At 40.5% G+C, this 19566-nt stretch overlaps 1 protein-coding gene across 1 annotated transcript in view; it reads left to right on the top strand.

Annotated features, from left to right (window-relative positions):
* PPP1R1C (protein phosphatase 1 regulatory inhibitor subunit 1C) overlaps positions 1-19566 on the top strand; it is a 57465-nt gene that overhangs the window by 20406 nt on the left and 17493 nt on the right. Inside the window, exons 3-4 of the mRNA XM_013960551.2 lie at positions 5955-5992; positions 8224-8284. Of these exons, the coding sequence (XP_013816005.2) occupies positions 5955-5992; positions 8224-8284 (99 nt within the window). The remainder of the gene's footprint in view (positions 1-5954; positions 5993-8223; positions 8285-19566) is intronic.

The following is a 19566-nucleotide window of genomic DNA, read 5'->3' as shown; positions in this document are numbered from 1 at the left end:
AAATAAATAAATATCCTTGATTTTACTGATGAGGAAATTGAAATATGAAATGATCAAAACTAAAATTTTCAGAAGAATTCAGGTCTATCTGCCACTAAGTGGCAGGAGGATGAAGAATTATTTAATAAATTATGCATTTCTTTATCTAGTTCCTGTGGGTCTGTGCCATTTAAGTGCATTTTTAAAAAATTGGTCTGAATGGTTACACAGTTAACAAGCAGCAAAGCTGGGAGCAGAGCAGTGTTTGCCACTGGCCAAAGGCAGGAGCCTCACCTGCACCTGAGGCAGGGAGGCTTGGTGGAGACAGAGCCAGGAAGATTAAAGTCTCCTTTTCCTACCTACAAAGCTATATATTACCATCAATCGTATTCATCAGACATCAGCATTTGGTCCATTTCTTTCATATTTTTCAGGACACAAAGCTTTGCTCACCGACATGGTAGTGTTTCCCCATGGAGGCATTTCGTGTAAACTAGCAAAACAAAACCAGTTGGACTATTTCATAGCATTCGCATCTTCTGATTTCTTTGTAGCTTGAGGTTAACATCTGCAGTATTGCAATTGCAATCCTCGCGTGACAGTCTGGCTCCTTGCTTCTGTTTCATCTGCTTTGCTTTCTCCAGTGGCACTGTTTATATAGTGTCTCAGGCCAGGATTATAAGAAGGCTCCAGGCCAACAGTGACATTGTGCCCTTAAATTTTATTCAGACTCATTTCTCTGAGATTCAGACCATTCTTGTATAAATCATTAAACAAGTCATTAAGTCATTATTTAACTTAAATATTATATGAGCACAGCTCATGGGTTATGCCCACTCTCTGAGCAATTAGAGTACTGTAATTATTAGCTTTATGGGAAAATTTAGACACTATGACAAAAAATTACCAAATCCAAAGGCCTATTAGCCCTCTGTGATTTTTATCTGAAACTTTCCAGCTTTGTTTTCCCAAAGAAAATTCCAAACTTTTCACATAGAGCTTTCTCCCACAATTATACCAGCCACTTACTGAGTTTCTTCTGTGTAAAAGCTACCCTCTGTGACCTGTTCTGTTCCTCCAGTGCCTGACTGAAACCCTACAGAAAAGGCTTTTATTTGCTCTTGCCAAAGGGAAAGAAAGCAGGGTACTTAGCTGGATGAGATAAGCTTTTGCAGGATGACTCCACTGTAGAGCCCATGGGTGACATCAGAGGCCAAGTCCTTTAAAATATGTCACCTCTTGCCCTGCTTAGTTGTTCCAAGTGCATTAACATTACCCGGTGGGAGAAGAGAGGCAGATGAATTTTAATCTCATTCTAAAATGACCATAAGGCTTCTCCCAGCTTGGTCATGCCATTTGCACAGTAACAGAGATCCATGGAAAAAATGGCCATCAGCGTCAAGCAGTTGTCATTCTGGCTGCAACCAGCTTCCTTGGACTTGGTTGGTTTCTGACCTCATTTGTGTGATGATGCCTTTGGAGTCGCTCAGCGTATTATGTCAGTCCGATTGGGTGGCTGCGCAGATAAACATTCAAAAGAGCCGTGCTAACAAGAGCTTGCAGGAGACAAATCCCTTGGTGTTTCTTCCTCCATATTTCAGTAATATAGCTGGATGAAACCTCATGGGTTTCCCTGGAAGCAAGGCGAATTTTGCACTGGGTAAAGACTAAAGCCTAAGGCTCTAATCCTGAAATGAGCTCTGTATAGGCAGATGTACTTGTGGAAGTGACTGTCCTTAAAGAAATAAGGGCTCATTTCAGAGTGTTTATTTTCATATTTGGACTGATAGAAATATCCTTTAGACTGAATCCTTCATGGATGTGACATGGACCTTTTCCCTTCCTGTGAACACTGACTAAAGCCTGAACCTTCCTTATTTTGCCAGGTTCTAGACCGGTTTACCTGACCTAAGGGTCACACTAGCTTCAGATATTATTTACCCAGCACAGGAGAAATGCAACAACTGCTTTTGCCTCAACGGAGGTGTAAAGAAACTCTAATCAAAGCTCCAACCTTATTTTTGGATGCCTCTACATTCCATTAGCTTGGGTTTGTACAAATCTGATTTGAGCTCTTCATATAGTTTCTAATATACCACTTTAAAACAAAACCACAAAAAACTTCCAAGAAATGACTCAGTAGATTAGTTTCCTGTCAGCTAATTAGAGCAGCTGAAAATAAGTCAAACTGGAAAAAAGCCATATGTTCAGATTTGAAATATAATATAACAATATTATGTTCTGTGAGGGAAGAAAATGGAGCGTCATTGAAAAATCTCCTCTTTCCCTCCTCTCCCCTCAAAGAGAGGGAATTGGTAGGGAGAAGTTATCTACCAAGAGCTTGCATTTCATTTCAAAAGGAGAGAAATACCTAAACAACTGAATTCACATTCTCCATGATGTAATTGCCTAGTTACAAACATGAACAGGAAATTTCTCATTCTATGTGAATGTGATGGTTTGTGAGTGGAAGCCTGGCTCCGTAGTAGTCAATGGGAACTGAAGGACATTTAGGAACTGAGGATTTCATTCTCTCCTGAGAACCAAGCCTGGTATTTGTGATTGGGTTTCAGAACATTTTTTGACCGCTCTCAAGAAGCATTTATGTTCAGAGTTTAGTAAAGAAATTGAACTTCTTATTATCAATGGATTTTACAGAGATTTAAGGGTGGGAAGTCTGTGGTTTGTTTGACTTCCGTTAGCTGGATATGTCTGATTTGCATTAGCTAACTGATAATGTTCTTTCTTTCCTTGTGCCTTCTATTCTCATCATAATTTTTGTTGTCTCAGAGATTTTCTGCATGGAATCATCTGATGCCAGAAGTAGCCTGTTGTAGTACTAGCATATATAGTAATAGCATGTATAGTGATAGTCTTTTCCAGCAAAATCCCTTGCATGGAATTGCAATGTACCATTGATGAAATTGCACCTCTAACCATCTCTACCTTTCATTTCTTTTCACAACTCATTCAAAACACTTCACATCTGCTGCCTCAAGCTTGTCTCCCTTGCATCTGTAGGCTCATTTCTGTTCTCTGTTTACTGGATTTGAAAAACTGTTTTGTTTGTGTGATTTTGTAAGTCATTCTTAAATTTGCTCATTTTTGTGATGTTATTCATTGGCACTGTTTGCCTTATGGATATGAATGATTATTCTAACTCCATACAAGGCCAATTCCTGTTCATAAAGGTGCCTGTCATATACCGGCTGCTGGGAGAAAGGAGAGGTTGGAAAGGGTACAGTTGTGACAGGTTTGGTGTCACCCCACTAAGAACTCTCAAAGCGCAAGCCCAAAGTGTTAGAGTTGTGCATATTCTTAGAAGTGAAACCGGAAACTAGACAGAGCTGCTGATTGTCAGTTTTTGTTCCTTACCCAAGCCTCCGCTTGGGTTTACCAAAAATACTTCAAATCTGGGCAAGTTTAGGGTTTTCATCTTTGAAAGGTCATGGAGGACAGGAGAGGTGCCTGAGGACTGGAAGAAAGCCAATGTCACCCCAGTCTTCAAAAAGGGCAAGAAGGAGGACCCAGGGAACTACAGGCCAGTCAGCCTCACCTGCATCCCTGGAAAGGTGATGGAGCAGCTCATCCTGGAGGCCATCTCCAAGCATGTGGAGGAAAAGAAGGTGATCAGGAGTAGTCAGCATGGCTTCACCAAGGGGAAATCATGCCTAACCAATCTGATAGCCTTCTATGATGGAATGACTGGCTGGGTAGATGAGGGGAGAACAGTGGATGTTGTCTACCTTGACTTCAGCAAGGCTTTTGACACTGTCTCCCATAACATCCTCATAGACAAACTCAGGAAGTGTGGGCTAGATGAGTGGACAGTGAGGTGGATTGAGAACTGGCTGAATGGCAGAGCTCAGAGAGTTGTGATCAGTGGCACAGAGTCTAGTTGGAGGCCTGTAGCTAGCGGTGTCCCCCAGGGGTCAGTAGTGGGTCCAGTCTTGTTCAACTTCTTCATCAGTGACCTGGATGAAGGGACAGAGTGCACCCTCAGCAAGTTTGCCGACGATACAAAACTGGGAGGAGTGGCTGATTCACCAGAGGGCTGTGCTGCCATTCAGAGAGACCTGGACAGGCTGGAGAGGTGGGCGGAGAGGAACCTCCTGAAGTTCAACAAAGGCAAGTGCAGGGTCCTGCACCTGGGGAGGAATAACCCCATGCACCAGTACAGGTTGGGGGTTGACCTGCTGGAAAGCAGCTCTGCGGAGAAGGACCTGGGAGTGCTGGTGGACACCAAGTTAAGCATGAGGCAGCGATGTGCCCTTGTGGCCAAGAAGGCCAATGGTATCCTGGGGTGCATCAGGAAGAGTGTTGCCAGCAGGTCGAGGGAGGTGATCCTGCCCCTCTACTCAGCCCTGGGGAGGCCACATCTGGAGTACTGCGTCCAGTTCTGGGCTCCCCAGTACAAGAGGGATGTGGCACTACTGGAGCAAGTCCAGCGAAGGGCTACAAAGATGATTAGGGGACTGGAGCATCTCTCTTATGAGGAAAGGCTGAGAGAGCTGGGCCTGTTTAGCCTAGAGAAGAGAAGGCTGCGAGGAATCTTATCAATGTGTACAAGTATCTGAAGGGAGGGTGTCAAGAGGATGGGACCAGACTCTTTTCAGTGGTGCCCAGCGACAGGACGCGAGGCAACGGGCACAAACTGAAACACAGACACTTCCATCTGAACATGAGGAAAAACTTTTTCACTGTGAGGGTGACAGAGCACTGGCACAGGTTGCCCAGAGAGGTTGTGGAGTCTCCTTCTCTGGAGATATTCAAAACCCGCCTGGACATGATCCTGTGCAACGTGCTCTAGGTGACCCTGCTTGAGCAGGGGGGTTGGACTAGATGATCTCCAGAGGTCCCTTCCAACCTCAGCGATTCTGTGATTCTGTGATTCTGTGGGAGGGGAGGGGACATAACTTTGCATTGCACTCTGATGAAAGTTTGAGATTTATTCAAATTTCAGCCTCCAAACTAAATCCAGGATCTTGAGCTAAAAAAAATCTGATATTGAATTTTTGAAGTCAATGTCTCTCTTGCGTACAACTAATAAAAAAAATTACAAGCATATAAGTGATTCCTCATTTAGACAGCCTGTCTTCGTACCCCAAAGTGTTTTACAAAGTATAATAGGTACTGCTATATTTATTTACAGGTAGGGAAGTCAAGGAAGCGGTGAGTCATCTACCAAAGTTCATACAAATTTCAATGGCAGGAACTGGCCTTGTGATTGTCTTGTCTAATTCTGTATCTGTCGGACTATGCTTTAGTAATCAGCTCTGTTTTGATCTATAGTTTTTAACCTACAGTATTAGTCATTTTAATGCCTCTCAAGGTGCACAGATACAGTGGTAAAGAATACAATATGAAATGGTATCAGTCTCCCTCGACTGGCTCTTTCCCTCACACACATCACACCAGAAGCAGTTTAGAATTAGAGAAAAAGTTAGATGAAGTGATATGAAGTAGACCTTGGTCTTCCTTCAGATCTACATTCACAGATCTGTCAGACCTCAGTGGAAATTGCACATGGTTATCTGCAAGTGGAAAATTTTAGACAGGGTGTTGGTACAATGAGAGTTTGATATCACTATTTTTAGTAACAAAATTAATTTTAGAGCTCCAAACTACTTTGTATCAAAGATCCTACATGATCTTTGTAAAATATTTGGGAAATCATCATCAGAAGACTAACACTTTCTGACCATTAATTACATCAATACAACGCTAGAAAAATAATTTCATTTTATCCACAAATTGATTAAGTACAGAATGGGAGTTAGGTGTCTAAATGCTTATGAAGAGCAAGGCCTCAGGTTTTCTAAGAAACACAAAAGAGAAAGAAAAGCTGTAAACCAGCAGAGTAATTTCTTATTTACAACAGCGCTGTAGAGTTCAGGGCAGAGTGGCAACACTTAGCACTGAGAGAAACACTGTTTGTACTAACTTTTCTCTATCCATATCTTTTCCTCTTCTAGAAAAAGAAGAGAAGAGAACAAACATCTCACAAGGAGAAGTAAGTGAAATATATTTTTAAATGCATTTATTGTTAAAAACCCTTTGAAACTTACTCATTCATCCCAGTTTATGTTTTTATTTACATTGTCACACCATTTTCAGTAACACAGCCTTTCAGGGACCTTCATTTTCAAGTCACACTTGTGCACAAACTGGGTTCTTTTTTGAAAAATTCAGGCCAGCTCTCCATTATCCCTATTACAGGGAACTCTGAAACTTGGGTATGGACTGCAAGTTTCCTTTTTGCCGTATCAAATCATGGTACCCTGAGAGGTCACCTCATCCAACATTATTCAAGCTTTGGTCTACAGCTTACTGTTGCTCTACAACCCGTTGCAGGCTCTTCTCTTTTCCTCTCGTTTGGCAAACACACAGCAGACATCAGATTGATACTGTCTGCAGAATAGTTAAAAGTTAGCTTCTCCAGTCTCTTTTTCTAATCTCTCTCTGCCTAGCGCCTACATTGCCCTGCCCACCTTCTCCTTCACTGATGGCTTAGAGAAGCGGGCAGAGCTTTAAATAGCAGTAGGCAGTATTGATTGTTTCAAATTTGGATTCAAATACAGACATAAAAAGATTTCCTGGGGTCAGGATCAACAACCTATCACACAACATTTATAAATAGCTTTCTCTTTCAGAAGAAGACAATCTTTTATTTATAAATGTTATCATTCCATCCGTTATGATAGGATAAGGCAATATGATTACATCTGTGTGAAAGTGTTTGTCTTAAGAACCATTTCATATGTTTCTTGAAGAAAGAGATCTGATTAAAACTCACTGACAATATATCAGACAAAAGTACTCAGGGGAAAAAATATGAGGCACTTTTAGCAAATATTTGGGGAAAGATGACATCATCATGACCAAATACAATTAGAAATTGATTAGATGGGAAAAAATAAAGCTTGCCTATGCACAGCTTTTTGAACCTTTTTCTTGGGAATGTGTTATGATGTTTATAACATTAAAGACTAGCCATGTCAAAAGCTCAGCATGAGATCTTATGCAGCTTTATTATTCTTTGTATATGAAGATATTCCATATTCATATAGACACCAATTTAACTGCTTTCATTCTGGGAAAGTTGTGCTGCTTTAGTACTGGAATATATTCCAGTTAGCTTTTTGCTAACTATATTCTTGTATAATTATACTACGATTATATGTAAGCAGTTATGCTACTATTATTTTAGAATAATTCATCTTTTGTTGTGTAGATGTGATTTTGGGGTCATAAGAAATTTAACTCTCCAAAGATATCATTTAAATCAGGCCCAGTGAAAGGCTGAGTGATTGGTTGCTGAAATTAGTATTTTAGGAGTAATATAATACATTAGAAAAAGGAGGGAAAGGGATTTTCAATTTATTTATGTAAAAATTTATGTATTAAGTATTTCAGTATTACCTTACTTATACACAGAATAATTCATTACACCATATTTACTTGGAATATCAATTAAAATAAATCTTACAATCTTTTAATATTTGTAAATATTTATTTTCCATATGAGAATCAGTTACATAGAGCGTTAAAAGCATAGGCTATCTTAGTTTTACACTTAGCAATATTTTTTAGAGTGAAGGATAGTCTTCGGTAGTGTTGGGCCTATTTTGCCTGGAAGCTATAAAACTTGTCCATTAAAAATGCATTTTTTTCTGTCTAATCTTAGCTTTTCCTGTATAGATGGAAGCCCAGGAACTACCATCTGATTTATATAGTACCATTTTCCTAAAAACTTCTCAGATTGGTGTGTGCACCCTCTGAATTTTGAGCAAACGCAAAGTGTGCTCTAAACCTGTCAATCCAAACTGCTTGCATGCAGTAGAGGTCAAGGTGTGTTTTAAGACTCCCCTGAGTGCAGATACAAGGATATGCCATTTATTCTGTAAAGCACCCAAGGTGATCTCAAGTATGAGATATGTATTTGCAATTGTAGCAAGTCTTCGTGGTGTATTTTTTCAAGTAACAAGAGGGAAAGACCTCCCCAGGGGAGCCTGCTCGGAGAAATACCCCTGCTAGACCTGTGCAACGCGTCGGGGTCATCGCTGCTATTCAATAGTCTGCTGCTGGCTGGGTTGGATCAACAGCAGCTGAAAGCAAGATGAAGCTGTGCGCTGTGAACAGGGCTAGCGCTGCGAGAGCAGGTGTGTGACAGGGCTCATAACTGCTATAAATATCCACAGAAACCTCTCTCTGCGTCTTACTCTGTATTTCTTAACTCTGCAGACACAGAGCGCCTCCCCGAAGCAGAGGAAGCAGAGCGTGTACACGCCGCCTGCCATCAAAGGTACAGTTCAGGCGCAGCCTGGTGTGGGCCAGCACCGTCCCGTTCTGTTCCGTCCCACCTGTCCGGCGGCTCCGCGCCTGCCCGCCAAGGACGCGGACGTGCCGGGGCAGCCCAGCCGCGCGCTGGCCCCCAGGCAGCACAGCTGCGGAGCCTGGGGCAGGTTCATCTCTTTGCCTTGACAACCTCATGACTTTTCCTCCTTCAGGGAAGGGTCTTGCAGCAGTGGCATGAAAAAAAGCTCCTTTTTTGCAAATTCCTGATGCCTTTATCAGCTTGAGGTAACAGATAATTTTATATCAGACTTTGAGGAGAATTCCCTGAATGGATGTTTTAGCAGTGTTTGCCCCATACAACTTTTTGTTTCTTATTTAAACCACCCCTGTATGTTCTGCCTCACTCTCCAAGCAGCTGCAAGGAGGAGGATGGCCAAAATTGTGGGCTGAGTATCTGATCATAGGAAGCATAAAGCCTTTTTTGCGAAGAAAAGAGGAAACGAGAAATCTCCGTAAATCTTCAGAGGGCTTAAGTGCTTTTCGGAATGAGCCTAAAAGCAGCAGGAGTATTAGCTGTGACGAGGATGGCTACATTTAGGCCTCATTTCTTAAGTGACTCTGAGCAGAGTTTGGTTTGATCACATTTGCAATTAAGCAAGCTCTGTACTGATTTACCTGCGCTTCAGACTGACACTTGTTGTCAGTATGGGATCATTTTCAGACTGAAGTCTGTCCTGCCAGATGTCTCCAGATAGATAATGAATACCCTCAATTTCTATTCCTTCTGGTAAACATGATTTATTACCTGGCAAAAAAGTAGAATATCCGATTTGTAGCAAGAAACATCCACACTATTGTTTGGTACCATAATAACCAGTTCTACATATCTCATCCTGAAGCTTCAGTTCTCTAATACTCATCTTAGCAATGCTTAAAACATCACTCAGGTGCCTCGGAAGACTTTCTATCTGTTTATCAAAATGGGCTAAAGCTGACTTACTGGATATTAGAAATAATTTTATTATAGTCAATTATAACAGTTTGCAAAAGGAAAAAGCTTTGCACGCGTAGCAGTAATATCTACTGATCTCACTAATGTGTTATTCTGCTGTGTAAGTATAAACTCAGTACTATGTAAGTGAGGAGCTCTGTGGAAGTGGGGCAGTATTTTTGCTCTCAAGGGCCCAAGCCAGCTTGATGTTGACATCAATATCCTGTTGAGGTCTGAGGAAGTAACTGGGATAGTTCATTTCTACATCAATTTAATTCCCGGTGAGTGGACTTTCTAGTAGGAAAGTATGTGATTCAAGATAGCACATGACTAATCTGGAATACCTTGTAAACAGAACAAAGTTTATACAAAATACCACTCCTATTTCCCTTAACACCCTAAACTATGTAGTACTCCCAGATACACAGGTGGGAACCTGGAAGTTGATAACCCTTCCTGTAAACAGGCTGGATTGCTCCAAATTTACCATATTGTGACTGTCAAAAATACTATCCTACCTATTTATAAACAACCTAGAATAGAAAATTTGCCATTCCTTGCTCTTTGCTGTTATGAAAACATGAAATTTGTTTTGCTTAGACTAAGGGACTAAGAAGCAAACATGTAGCAATCAGAAATAGCCAGTGCTATGAAAGCACTACTGTAAAATGCAGAATTTTGTAAAAGTCCTGTAATGGTTTAAATAACTGAAGTTTTCTAGCTGTTGAAGATAGCAATATTTAGCAATATTTTCAGAATAACAGGATTCATAATTACAAAATATTCCCAGAGCTTTGCATATGATAATTTCCTGCAGGCTAAGCTTCTCCTTCAGTATTCTCAGAAAATGGTCTTCAATACAGAGTAAAGAATGAGATTTTGGATGCTGAACATTCTCTATTCCACGTCCTCTATGGCTGCTCCACAACCTCTAAGGCTATTATTAATGGATGATGGGATAGAATATATCCATCATCTTACATTCAAAGATGAGATAATAAATCTCAGTTCCTGTCCCCAAGCCTTGAAACAGAACTCCTGGTGGAAAAGAGCAACAAACATTTCCATTTGTTATATTGCTTTGGCATTTTAGTAGTTTTTAATTGCTATAAAATCCAAGTTCCCAGATATAACCCAAGCTCACACGTGAGAGCAGAGCCAGGAGCCCTGAGCAGCAGCCAAGCACGGGGCACTGGAGGAAAGAGAAGCTGTCGCCGAGCGTCAGCTCTGCTTCCCGGCAGCAACCGCGAGGTCTTCAGGAGAAACTGTGGGGGACGTTCATGCCGCACGTCTTGTGACTCAAAAACTCAAAGTAGTTCTTGAGATTATTTTTTCTTTAATTGAAAACATTTTTGCTGCAAGTTCCTTGAAATGATTACCAAATTGTATGAGAGAAAAAGATTGCCAGTTTCATGAACTCAGTAGACATTTAGGTTAATCAAGAGAGAGAGAAAACAAGAGTGAATTAAGCTGCATTTTGTGATTGCAAACAAAATAAGAAATTATTGACGTGGTTAAAAGGAGTGAGCTAAATCAGATAACAGTCATGATCACTTGGTAATACAGTATCAGGACTATAATACACGTTACTTGAAATATGTGAATACACGAAAATATATGAAATAAATTAAAATGCAGGAGTGCTGAAGTTCCACATGTCCGTGTAAATATATGGAGATCAGCTTCTTAGTAAAATGTGGGCATATTTTCCCCTTCCACCACGGCAGTCACTAAATTCAAAGACAGGGTTATTACTTGTCTCACATTGCTCCCAAAGCCCATCCTTGCAATGGTTGTACTGTCTCAGCCAGGGTCTGTAGGTTGTTGCACCTAGGTGTAGCAAGCTGATGTTCCTGCAGAGCCAGTGTCATGTTATGGTGCAGCAGACAGGTTCCCGTCTGTATATATTTGTGGTGCTTTGGCTCCTGCGTTTATTTTCCTAAATGAAAATGCATCAGAGTCCCTACAGACGGAGCAAATAGCTGACTCATCTCAGCGCATTGTTCTTTTTACTGGAATACAGCATGCTGGAAAAATCAATGTGAGAGCTATTGATTTAAGTGGTAATCTGCAGAGCAAATCAGACAGCAAACCAGATAACAGTGCAGCACAGTGTTCTTGTTAGTATTATATTACCATGCCTAATGGATGTCAAAGAGGTTTTCGTTTTTTTTTTTTTTGAAAATATTTCTTTTGCTAAACCTGCTGCACTAATGTTTGCTAATTCCATGCTGTTACCATAGTATGCAAAATTGGTAAATTCAGAGTCTGAAGACTGCATCACATTAATCCATAATATTTTCAGTATTTTATGGTTAACCTCTTGTCAAATTGTTTTTCAGTATTTTGATACCTCTTAACTCCGGATAGTTATTATAACTAAAGAAGTACTGAAAGTTAGGAATGCTGAAATTGCTTTCTGTATTTCAGGTCCACTCAAATGTAATAGACTAAACTTTCAACTGATGTAAGCCAATGTATCCCTTTGCCTTTAATAAGCTTACACTGGTTTACATCAATGAAAAGTTTGTTCCATGTGCTTGAAAATCTATTAATTTTTCTTTTGTTCTATGAATTCATCAGCTCTATCTCCCTTGATTGTTTCCCTTCCTTTTTCCCTTACTCTTCGGCTTTTCTGTCTGAATTTCAAATTCTCGTCCTTCTCTAACTTCTAACACACTTATGTGCTAAGCTTGAATCCCCCTCATCTTCTCCTTTCATTTCAAGTTCTCCTTCTTCATGTGCAGAGGTTTGTTTGTACCTCCCTACAAAGAATACCATGAAAACAACCAGAGGAAGGGTTCTCAATTAGATGGCTCGCTAGTTTTACCTAGTGCAATCTTTTTCAGTCAGTTCTCATTGCTTGAGGCCTCTCTCTCCTATCTGCTTCCATTTTTGTAGGAAAAAATCAAGTGAAATCCTTTGGTCCTTTTCCAACATATTGAAGTAGAAGTGCAGGTGTTTTAGCAAGAATGTTCATCCATCCATAAACAGCAGCCTTAAAGATATCTTCATTATTCTGGTCTGTGGGTTAAAAGAGAGGCTGCCCTTTGAAGCCTCGCTGGATTCTTGCCCCTTCCCCCATTGCACTCCTCAGAGCAGCGTAAAACGGGGCGATCGCCCTCCCGTGTGGAGACGGCCGAGCGGAAGGGACTGCCGACTGCCAAGGCTGCGAGCGGATTGCGCTTACCCAGGTAATGGTGCTTCCTTAGCATCTCATTGCCACCCAAAAATTAAAAGAGCACTTTTGAATCTCAGAGCTACAACTGCAACTTCCCATCCCCAAGCCACACTTTGCATCAAAACAGGCTTCCTTTTACCTAGATAATCAGGTTTTTTTGATATACCAACTCATCCTTGAAAGGAAACACAGACTAAAGTAACAGGAAACAGGGTTTTCAAAGACAAACACGAGACAGCGCCTGAGTTGTTCACAAACCTGTATTTCTCCCTAGAGCTCACAAGTCTCCACATTATCTAGCAGCTGTTGCTATTAATACTAGCAGCTATTTAAATCCCCCCAAGGTCTCCCATTCTGAAGGAAGCGTGCGTTCCAAAGGGCTTTGAGGATTTCATTAGCAGTGAGTCCGCTGGTGTGGGTGTGCTTGAGGTCAGGGGAATAGGAAACCTTCGCTCCTCCTGGTTCATCATGCAAAAGGCTATTGAGATCAGCATAATGATTCCTACTAATTTCAGTGGGCTTTAAAGAAAGCTCATGTAGCTTTCTGTGTTCACTGAACCACCTTTGCAATTAGCTGTCATCAAATCATAATTAAAGTTTTTCCCCGCAGAGGTGAAAGGTGCATTTGATTCTGTTTTTCCCTCTCTGAGTTGTATGTCTGCTCAGATTCAAAGTAATAAAAGTTCTGATAGTCACACTGAAGCCTTTTGGGAGAATACGTCCTTTAAATTCCCCTCTTAATGTATTTTTCTTTGCATAGAAACAATGACTTTTTTTGAGCTAGGCCCTAGCTACAACATTTGAAATGGGATTAAATCTGGGTTGTTATAAATCTAAGGGACATGGAGAGACATTATTTTGGTTTGCCTCATTAAAACAAACAGGACTCACTGGCTGTTCCCAAAGTGTTCATACCCAGGGATTTGATACATGCATAATTCTAGTATTTACAATGATGGTTGATATTAAATGAGCTCTTTCTAGCTTCAGCCATGAATTTCAGATGCTGGGCTTGTTTAGTGTGTGCTTGTTCTTCTCTCCAAAGGAAACAACATGCAGAATAAATGATTAAAATCATGATGTCCCTCCTGAAATATGTAATTTATTAGAAGCAATTAGTACAGTATGTGGCCCTGATCCAAATTTGTAACCCCTTAGGCCAGCTTGATGATGTCTGATGCATCTCATTACTTTGTGACTGAAGGTTAACAAGGAACACAGATAGAGTCTGGAGACATACGGGATTATTGTCAGTGTGGTAAGCGCTGCATTCAGACCCCACGAGAAGCCTCATGGAACAAAAATCTCAGGCTAAACTCACTTCGAGCAGCAGAGGAATGACATTTGTAGGTCTTAGGCAGTGACTACAGAAACCAGCATCATTTTATGTGCTGCCTTCTTATACTAGCAAACTCTCTGTGAACAGCTTCTAGCATTGGCTAAATACATCAGGATAATAGCAAGAAACATCGTATTATACCACAAAGAAAAACATTATGTCTTTTTGCATAATTATGCTTCATATACTGGTTTAAATATAGTTCTGTGGAGCAGAAGAAAGAGGAGGTGAGAAAGCCAAAGACACGCTAGCCATAATATAGCTCATCCTATATGGTTTCCTGAATGTCAAGCCTAGGTTTGTCAGACTTTACAGACTGGTGCTCTTCATATACTTTTCTAAGGAGGGTGAGTCACTTTGGCCCGGGTTATTGCATTTTCCCCATCTCTGCAATGATGACAAAATACCTACCATTTTTATTAACATGACTGTGCTGCACATGAGCCATGGAGTTGAACAGGAGAAGGAAATGGTTTTCAGTTGTCCCCTCAGCCCTGCACATGCATTCCAGACCTTTTGCTTTGCCAGAGGACTAAAGGGCTGAGATAATTGCTGGGCAGATGGCTACAGCTGCTCCACTAAAGCACGCACAGTCCCGTAGCTGCAATTGTCCCCAGGGACAAGGACTAGTTCTCTAATTCCTCAGCAGAGCTGGGGTCACGGCAAAGCTCTCTGTTCCTGTAGCATATCTTTTCTTTAGCTTGTTGATACTCATTCTTTGGTCCATTTTTAGATAGAAGGCCCACCTCAATACACTGCTTCTTGGATAACAGAAGATGGAAAAGCTCTGCCCCATTATTCCTGTGCCTTACTCTGTTTTGCTCATCTGTTTTGATGTGGCTCAGCACCATCAATGCCTTTGGTTTCACAGGTAGAAATTCCACTGCTGCCAGGATTTCCTGAAGCACTAAGAAAGAAAAATTCATGTTGCAATATTTATCATTACATTTTTTCTTTTGCCTAGCCAAGTCACCAAAGACTGGTGCAGCTTTGGTTTCAAAACCAGTTCTTCTTTTCATTTGTACACCATTCTTACCTGCAACTTAGCCAGAATCCACCTCGATGCAACCACACCACTTAATACAGTATGGACTTGAGCAAATTTCCTGGCTATGTTGCTTCTGATGTATTGGAACGAGTTATAGAGCTTATCTTCATGAAGTTCCTATATATGCTGTTGTAAGAAGAGACAGAATATGCCTGTATATTATTCTTTTTTCAAGATGCTACCTTCCAGTGCTTGTTCTCTTTTTCTGACTCTCTCTACCCTTCTCTCTCCTTTCTCAGACTTGTATGGGAGTATGATGACAGTAGATACAATTAAAAAAATATTTTGAGTTAAATTAATTACTGACTCACTGACTTGGTGAACGGGATACATTAGATTGCTGCCATCTCAAGTTCAATTGGCTGCCACCATTCTGCTACTGCCCCAAAAGCTGGCAGACGCTGCTGTAGTCTGTATTTAATTTCTTACTGTTGGCAGCCTTGAATACATTTCATTTCACACAGCTGGCGGCTTCTGCTTCAAAATGGCTCTGGCCTTGGCTGCAGTAAATACCACATTACCTTTAGAGAGACCGAGGTGTTCAGTGGAGATTAAGCTTGACATCTGCTGTACAACAAAACTGGGATGTTTGTGTTATAACTTGTCATCTGCCACTATTACCTGGCATGTGAAAGAGAAAAGATTGCACAGAGCATTAATACCAGTCCCTAACTTTCCATGTGTGGTTTAAGGACTTGATTCTCTACAGACTGAAGGCTAGGGGAATATTTCCCCTGACTTCATTCAGTTCAGCATAAGATCCACATATCTGATAGTTCTTTCTATTTTCCAAGCAATGATTGTTAAATTGGCCTTTTTTTAAGGGTATAACTTTACTTTTATGATAAAAGGATAATCTTACAATGTTTCTCTGTGAAACAACATTTATGACTTGAAAGTAATATTACTGAGCATTTTAATACTTAATATTAAGCAGTGTAAACATGGTAGTATTATTTTTTGCCTCTAAGCAGTAACAGACAACATTAAAAAGTCAACCGCTTCAGAGATAACAACATAAAATATTATAGAAAGAGAGTGTGGGAGACTCTGCACTTATTTTAAAATACAAAGTAGAAAGCCCAGGAAGGGCAACATGTGTTGTTCTGGTTACTTTATGTCATAAGATATATTTATAGTGAAATTCCAAAGATTTTGGCAGTGTTGTGCTCCGAATTGAAATAGCTTTTGAAGAAAAGATAATATTTCTGTATAAGAAGATGTAACATTCTTGTGAAGCCAGTCATTTGGCAGGGTATTAAATTTTATTTCCTGGCTTCAGTTGTATATTCTAGGTTGAAGGTTAACAGCCAAGTCACATGACAAATACTGACTCCAGTGAGTCCTATTATAATAAATAATTGCCCCTTTGTTCTTCTCAAGCATTGAAAATTCTGAATTTGTTCCCAAGCCAGAGGACCAAATAAAGGCCTGGACTAGAGGGGTGCAGGGTCTGCAGGCTTTACCTGCTCCCATTAGTACTCCTGTGCAGTGTTTGACTTACCGTTGGCTTCTCCAAAGCTGGACAGAAGATGCAGTATTGCACAGACATGTGAAGTGTATAAAGATATGGAAACCTTAGGTATACAGGTATAGGTAGAGGACAAGTATAGAGGTATGGATACAGAGATGCGTCTCTAAGTAGGATTCTCCATAGCATGGGAGCTCACATCTCATTTAGTATAACCCTAAATGAAAATCCTTCCTTGTGTTGTTTCTAACTGCATATTGCCACAGTTCCTCCATGTCTGTTAATGGCTCCTGTATAAGTAGTTGGATTTCATTTATAAAAATCTCTACCCCTAAAAGTAAAGCTGTCAAAAGACAGCACAAAAAATTGCAGTAATAACCAATGATATTGAACTTTGTATAGGATGAATGACATTGCTGTGCACTGAGCACAAGCCTGCAGTGACTGATACAGCAGAATCATCCTCTGACCTTTCAGTCAGGACTTTGTCGACTACTTTCCCTTATGAATGTGAATAAGTAGAAGCAGGCTTGCAGGCCAGTCAACAGAGCTCCCACCACCTGCATTTACTCCTACTGGGGTCAGAGCCGGGAGTTTTGAAAAATGCAGTGATTTTGTAGAAGGCTTTAAAAAGTGTTTTTCACTATTTAGCCACAAGAGCACGGCGAGAAGGCACAGCGATAGGTTTCCCCTGCAGACCTGGAGCCACCTGTGCAGGATCCTAAAGAGTGGCTCCTGCCCATGGGCTGCTCTTTCAGGGATAGCAGTTTAAGATCATTTATTTTGCTTTCTACCATCTGGTTTCACTCTGACCTGAGTAAATGTCCAAGTAGTGTGTCGGCTTTGTGATATCTTTATCCCTGTACAATGTCGTCCTTGTTTCTTGCGTTAGACCAAAAGAGGAAACTTGCTTCTGATTCTTGGGGACCATGTGTGTTGGGTTTCCTGTGGTGGGGGTGTTATCTGGTTTTCTGACTTGAGTTTTGTTCCTTTTGTAGTGGATGACTGTTAGTCTGAATTTATTGAAGAGCAAAAATTTTCTAAAGACGTCCATGTGGCTCTCCTCCCCTTCCTAATTTCTCCCTTCCTTCACCCCTTGGGATGCGACATTGCCCAGTTTCGCAGGAACACAGAGTTCCCAAAACCATCCACCAGAACCTTGGCACTGAGACAAGTACATGAGCAGACTGAAGATTTCAACCACATCCTTTTAGGACCAGAGCTAGGACTGAAAACTTGCATGCAATTATGCGTGTGAATGTGACCAGAAAAACACAGGAAATACTGCAGCGAGCATGTGGATCTGAAAAGGGATTCATTTTTCTGTGAGGTGCATGGGCCAGAAGGAAGTTGTTTAAAAAACTCTAATCTAGGTTAGCTGCTAATTTTTCTTGAATCAGTTAAAGCATTTTTCAGTATTTTCAACTCCCATCCAACCCATGAACCAATGTTATTCCATGTGGCTTTTATAACCAGTGAGGACCATCAGCAGGCTCTGAGCAATCAACAGAATAATTTCTTTAAGAATACATTTAAAGGAATTGTGGGATCTGATGACCACTCAGAAACAGAAAAAAAAAAAACTGAAGTATTTGTTATATGTCATCTCAGCCTAAAATGCACCTTCATTGCATGTTGTGCACACAGCAAGAAGTATATGTGAATGTATGCTTAGTGGACTCTAGGACACGATGCAGGTTTGCGGGATGCAACCGTGCCTTCCCAAGCGACAGGGATAGAAAACACCAGATTTGCCTCTCTAACCTGGAGTGCAGCTAGTAAAGTGTACGAAGCCTATGCGCTTCTGCTCGGCTTCAGCTGTAACAGTGTCCTGTCTGAGATATCATGGGCAGGAGGATGAGGACAGTCGAAGGGGGATGAGCTGGAGGCAATTAAAATGCTTTAGCCCTAGAAAACACCACTATAAGAGAGAGCCTGAACGAATGGGGTTCTGCAGAGCAAGTGGTTGACGGTGTCCCAAAATAACGTATTACCCAAAAAACTAGTCTTCCTGTCCAAAGCCAGGTAACATTTTTTTTGCTTTCTAGGATGAGGAGAAATTATGTAAATTCAGCATTCTTTTCAATCTCCTCGCTGTCACTAGTAAAGCTGAATAGTTTTTAAAAAATGTCAATGGGATTTTTGGCATTAAAGCTCCCCCTGGTGACACTTAGGTGTATTTTTCTTACTACTATTTCTAGTGAATCACTACATGCTTTTTTCTGAAGAAGCATGCTGAAAATTTTTGGAAATACATAAGAAAAGAGATAAGAGAAGGAGGGGAAAAATATTGAAGTATTTTTTCATTTTATAATTTCCAACTAAAATCTATCAGATTATTATTAAATTTCAGCTTCAGTATTTCCCCAAATCCTGGAGTGGTTAGAGCCTGACTTTTTCTTCAAGCTCATTCTTGGCAAGATGAAAAGCAAGAATAGTGTTAAAACCCATTTTTACAGGTGCTGCTATGTGATATGAATGCGTCTAAACCTTGCGAGATTTTTCTACTTTTTCTGTACTTTGTCTATATTTTCTAATAATGAAAATGTGTAAACTGATATTCTTTGTCCTAGATTCCTGTTTGCTCTTTCCAGAAAAAATTGAGAGCAATACTTGTTTTCAGCCTCTGACTATTAATATGAGTGCCAGATCGTGTGCTTCCAGGCTGTAATTACATTCTGGTTGTGCTGAATGTTGGCTCTAGGGTATTTTGATGCCTTAGGCAAACCAGAAGATGTAGGTCTCTCACAAGCTCAAGTCACTCACACAATAAAGAGCCGCTAAAGATTTTGCCCCTAATGTTTTGCTGCCCATGGCAACTGCAAAGTGAGACCAGTTGTATCTACTGTAATGCAAATAGTTTGTGATGACTGCATTTTATGTTGAATAACTGATTTTTTAATATTTTTTTTAATTTGTCAGCAATCCAAAAAATCTTAAATATAAGAATTTGGTAGGTTTTCAATTGTCAGTAAGTTTAATGACTCAAATTGGAAAAAAAGTTCCAAAATGAAAATATTATTGAAGAAATCAGAATAAACCTTTCACTCTTATCACGTTCTACTTCCTCCTCTCCCAAAAGATCAGTACAGAGACATTGACCCAGATGTGTTCTGCAGCCTGTGCTAGGAGTTTGCTTTTGCTGAATTTGTATATTTTCAGAAAAAGAAGCACCCTTGGTTGTGTGTAAACACTGTGTACTGAATCTTTTTGCACATCTTTTAGAGGTGGAATAGCCCACCAATATTATTGTTCCAAG

The sequence above is a fragment of the Apteryx mantelli genome, chromosome 6 (assembly GCF_036417845.1).
Source record: "Apteryx mantelli isolate bAptMan1 chromosome 6, bAptMan1.hap1, whole genome shotgun sequence".
In the NCBI taxonomy this organism is placed as follows: Eukaryota; Metazoa; Chordata; class Aves; order Apterygiformes; family Apterygidae; genus Apteryx; species Apteryx mantelli.
The sequence above is the reverse complement of the archived record's forward strand: the minus strand, read 5'-3'. Positions and strand labels throughout refer to the sequence as shown.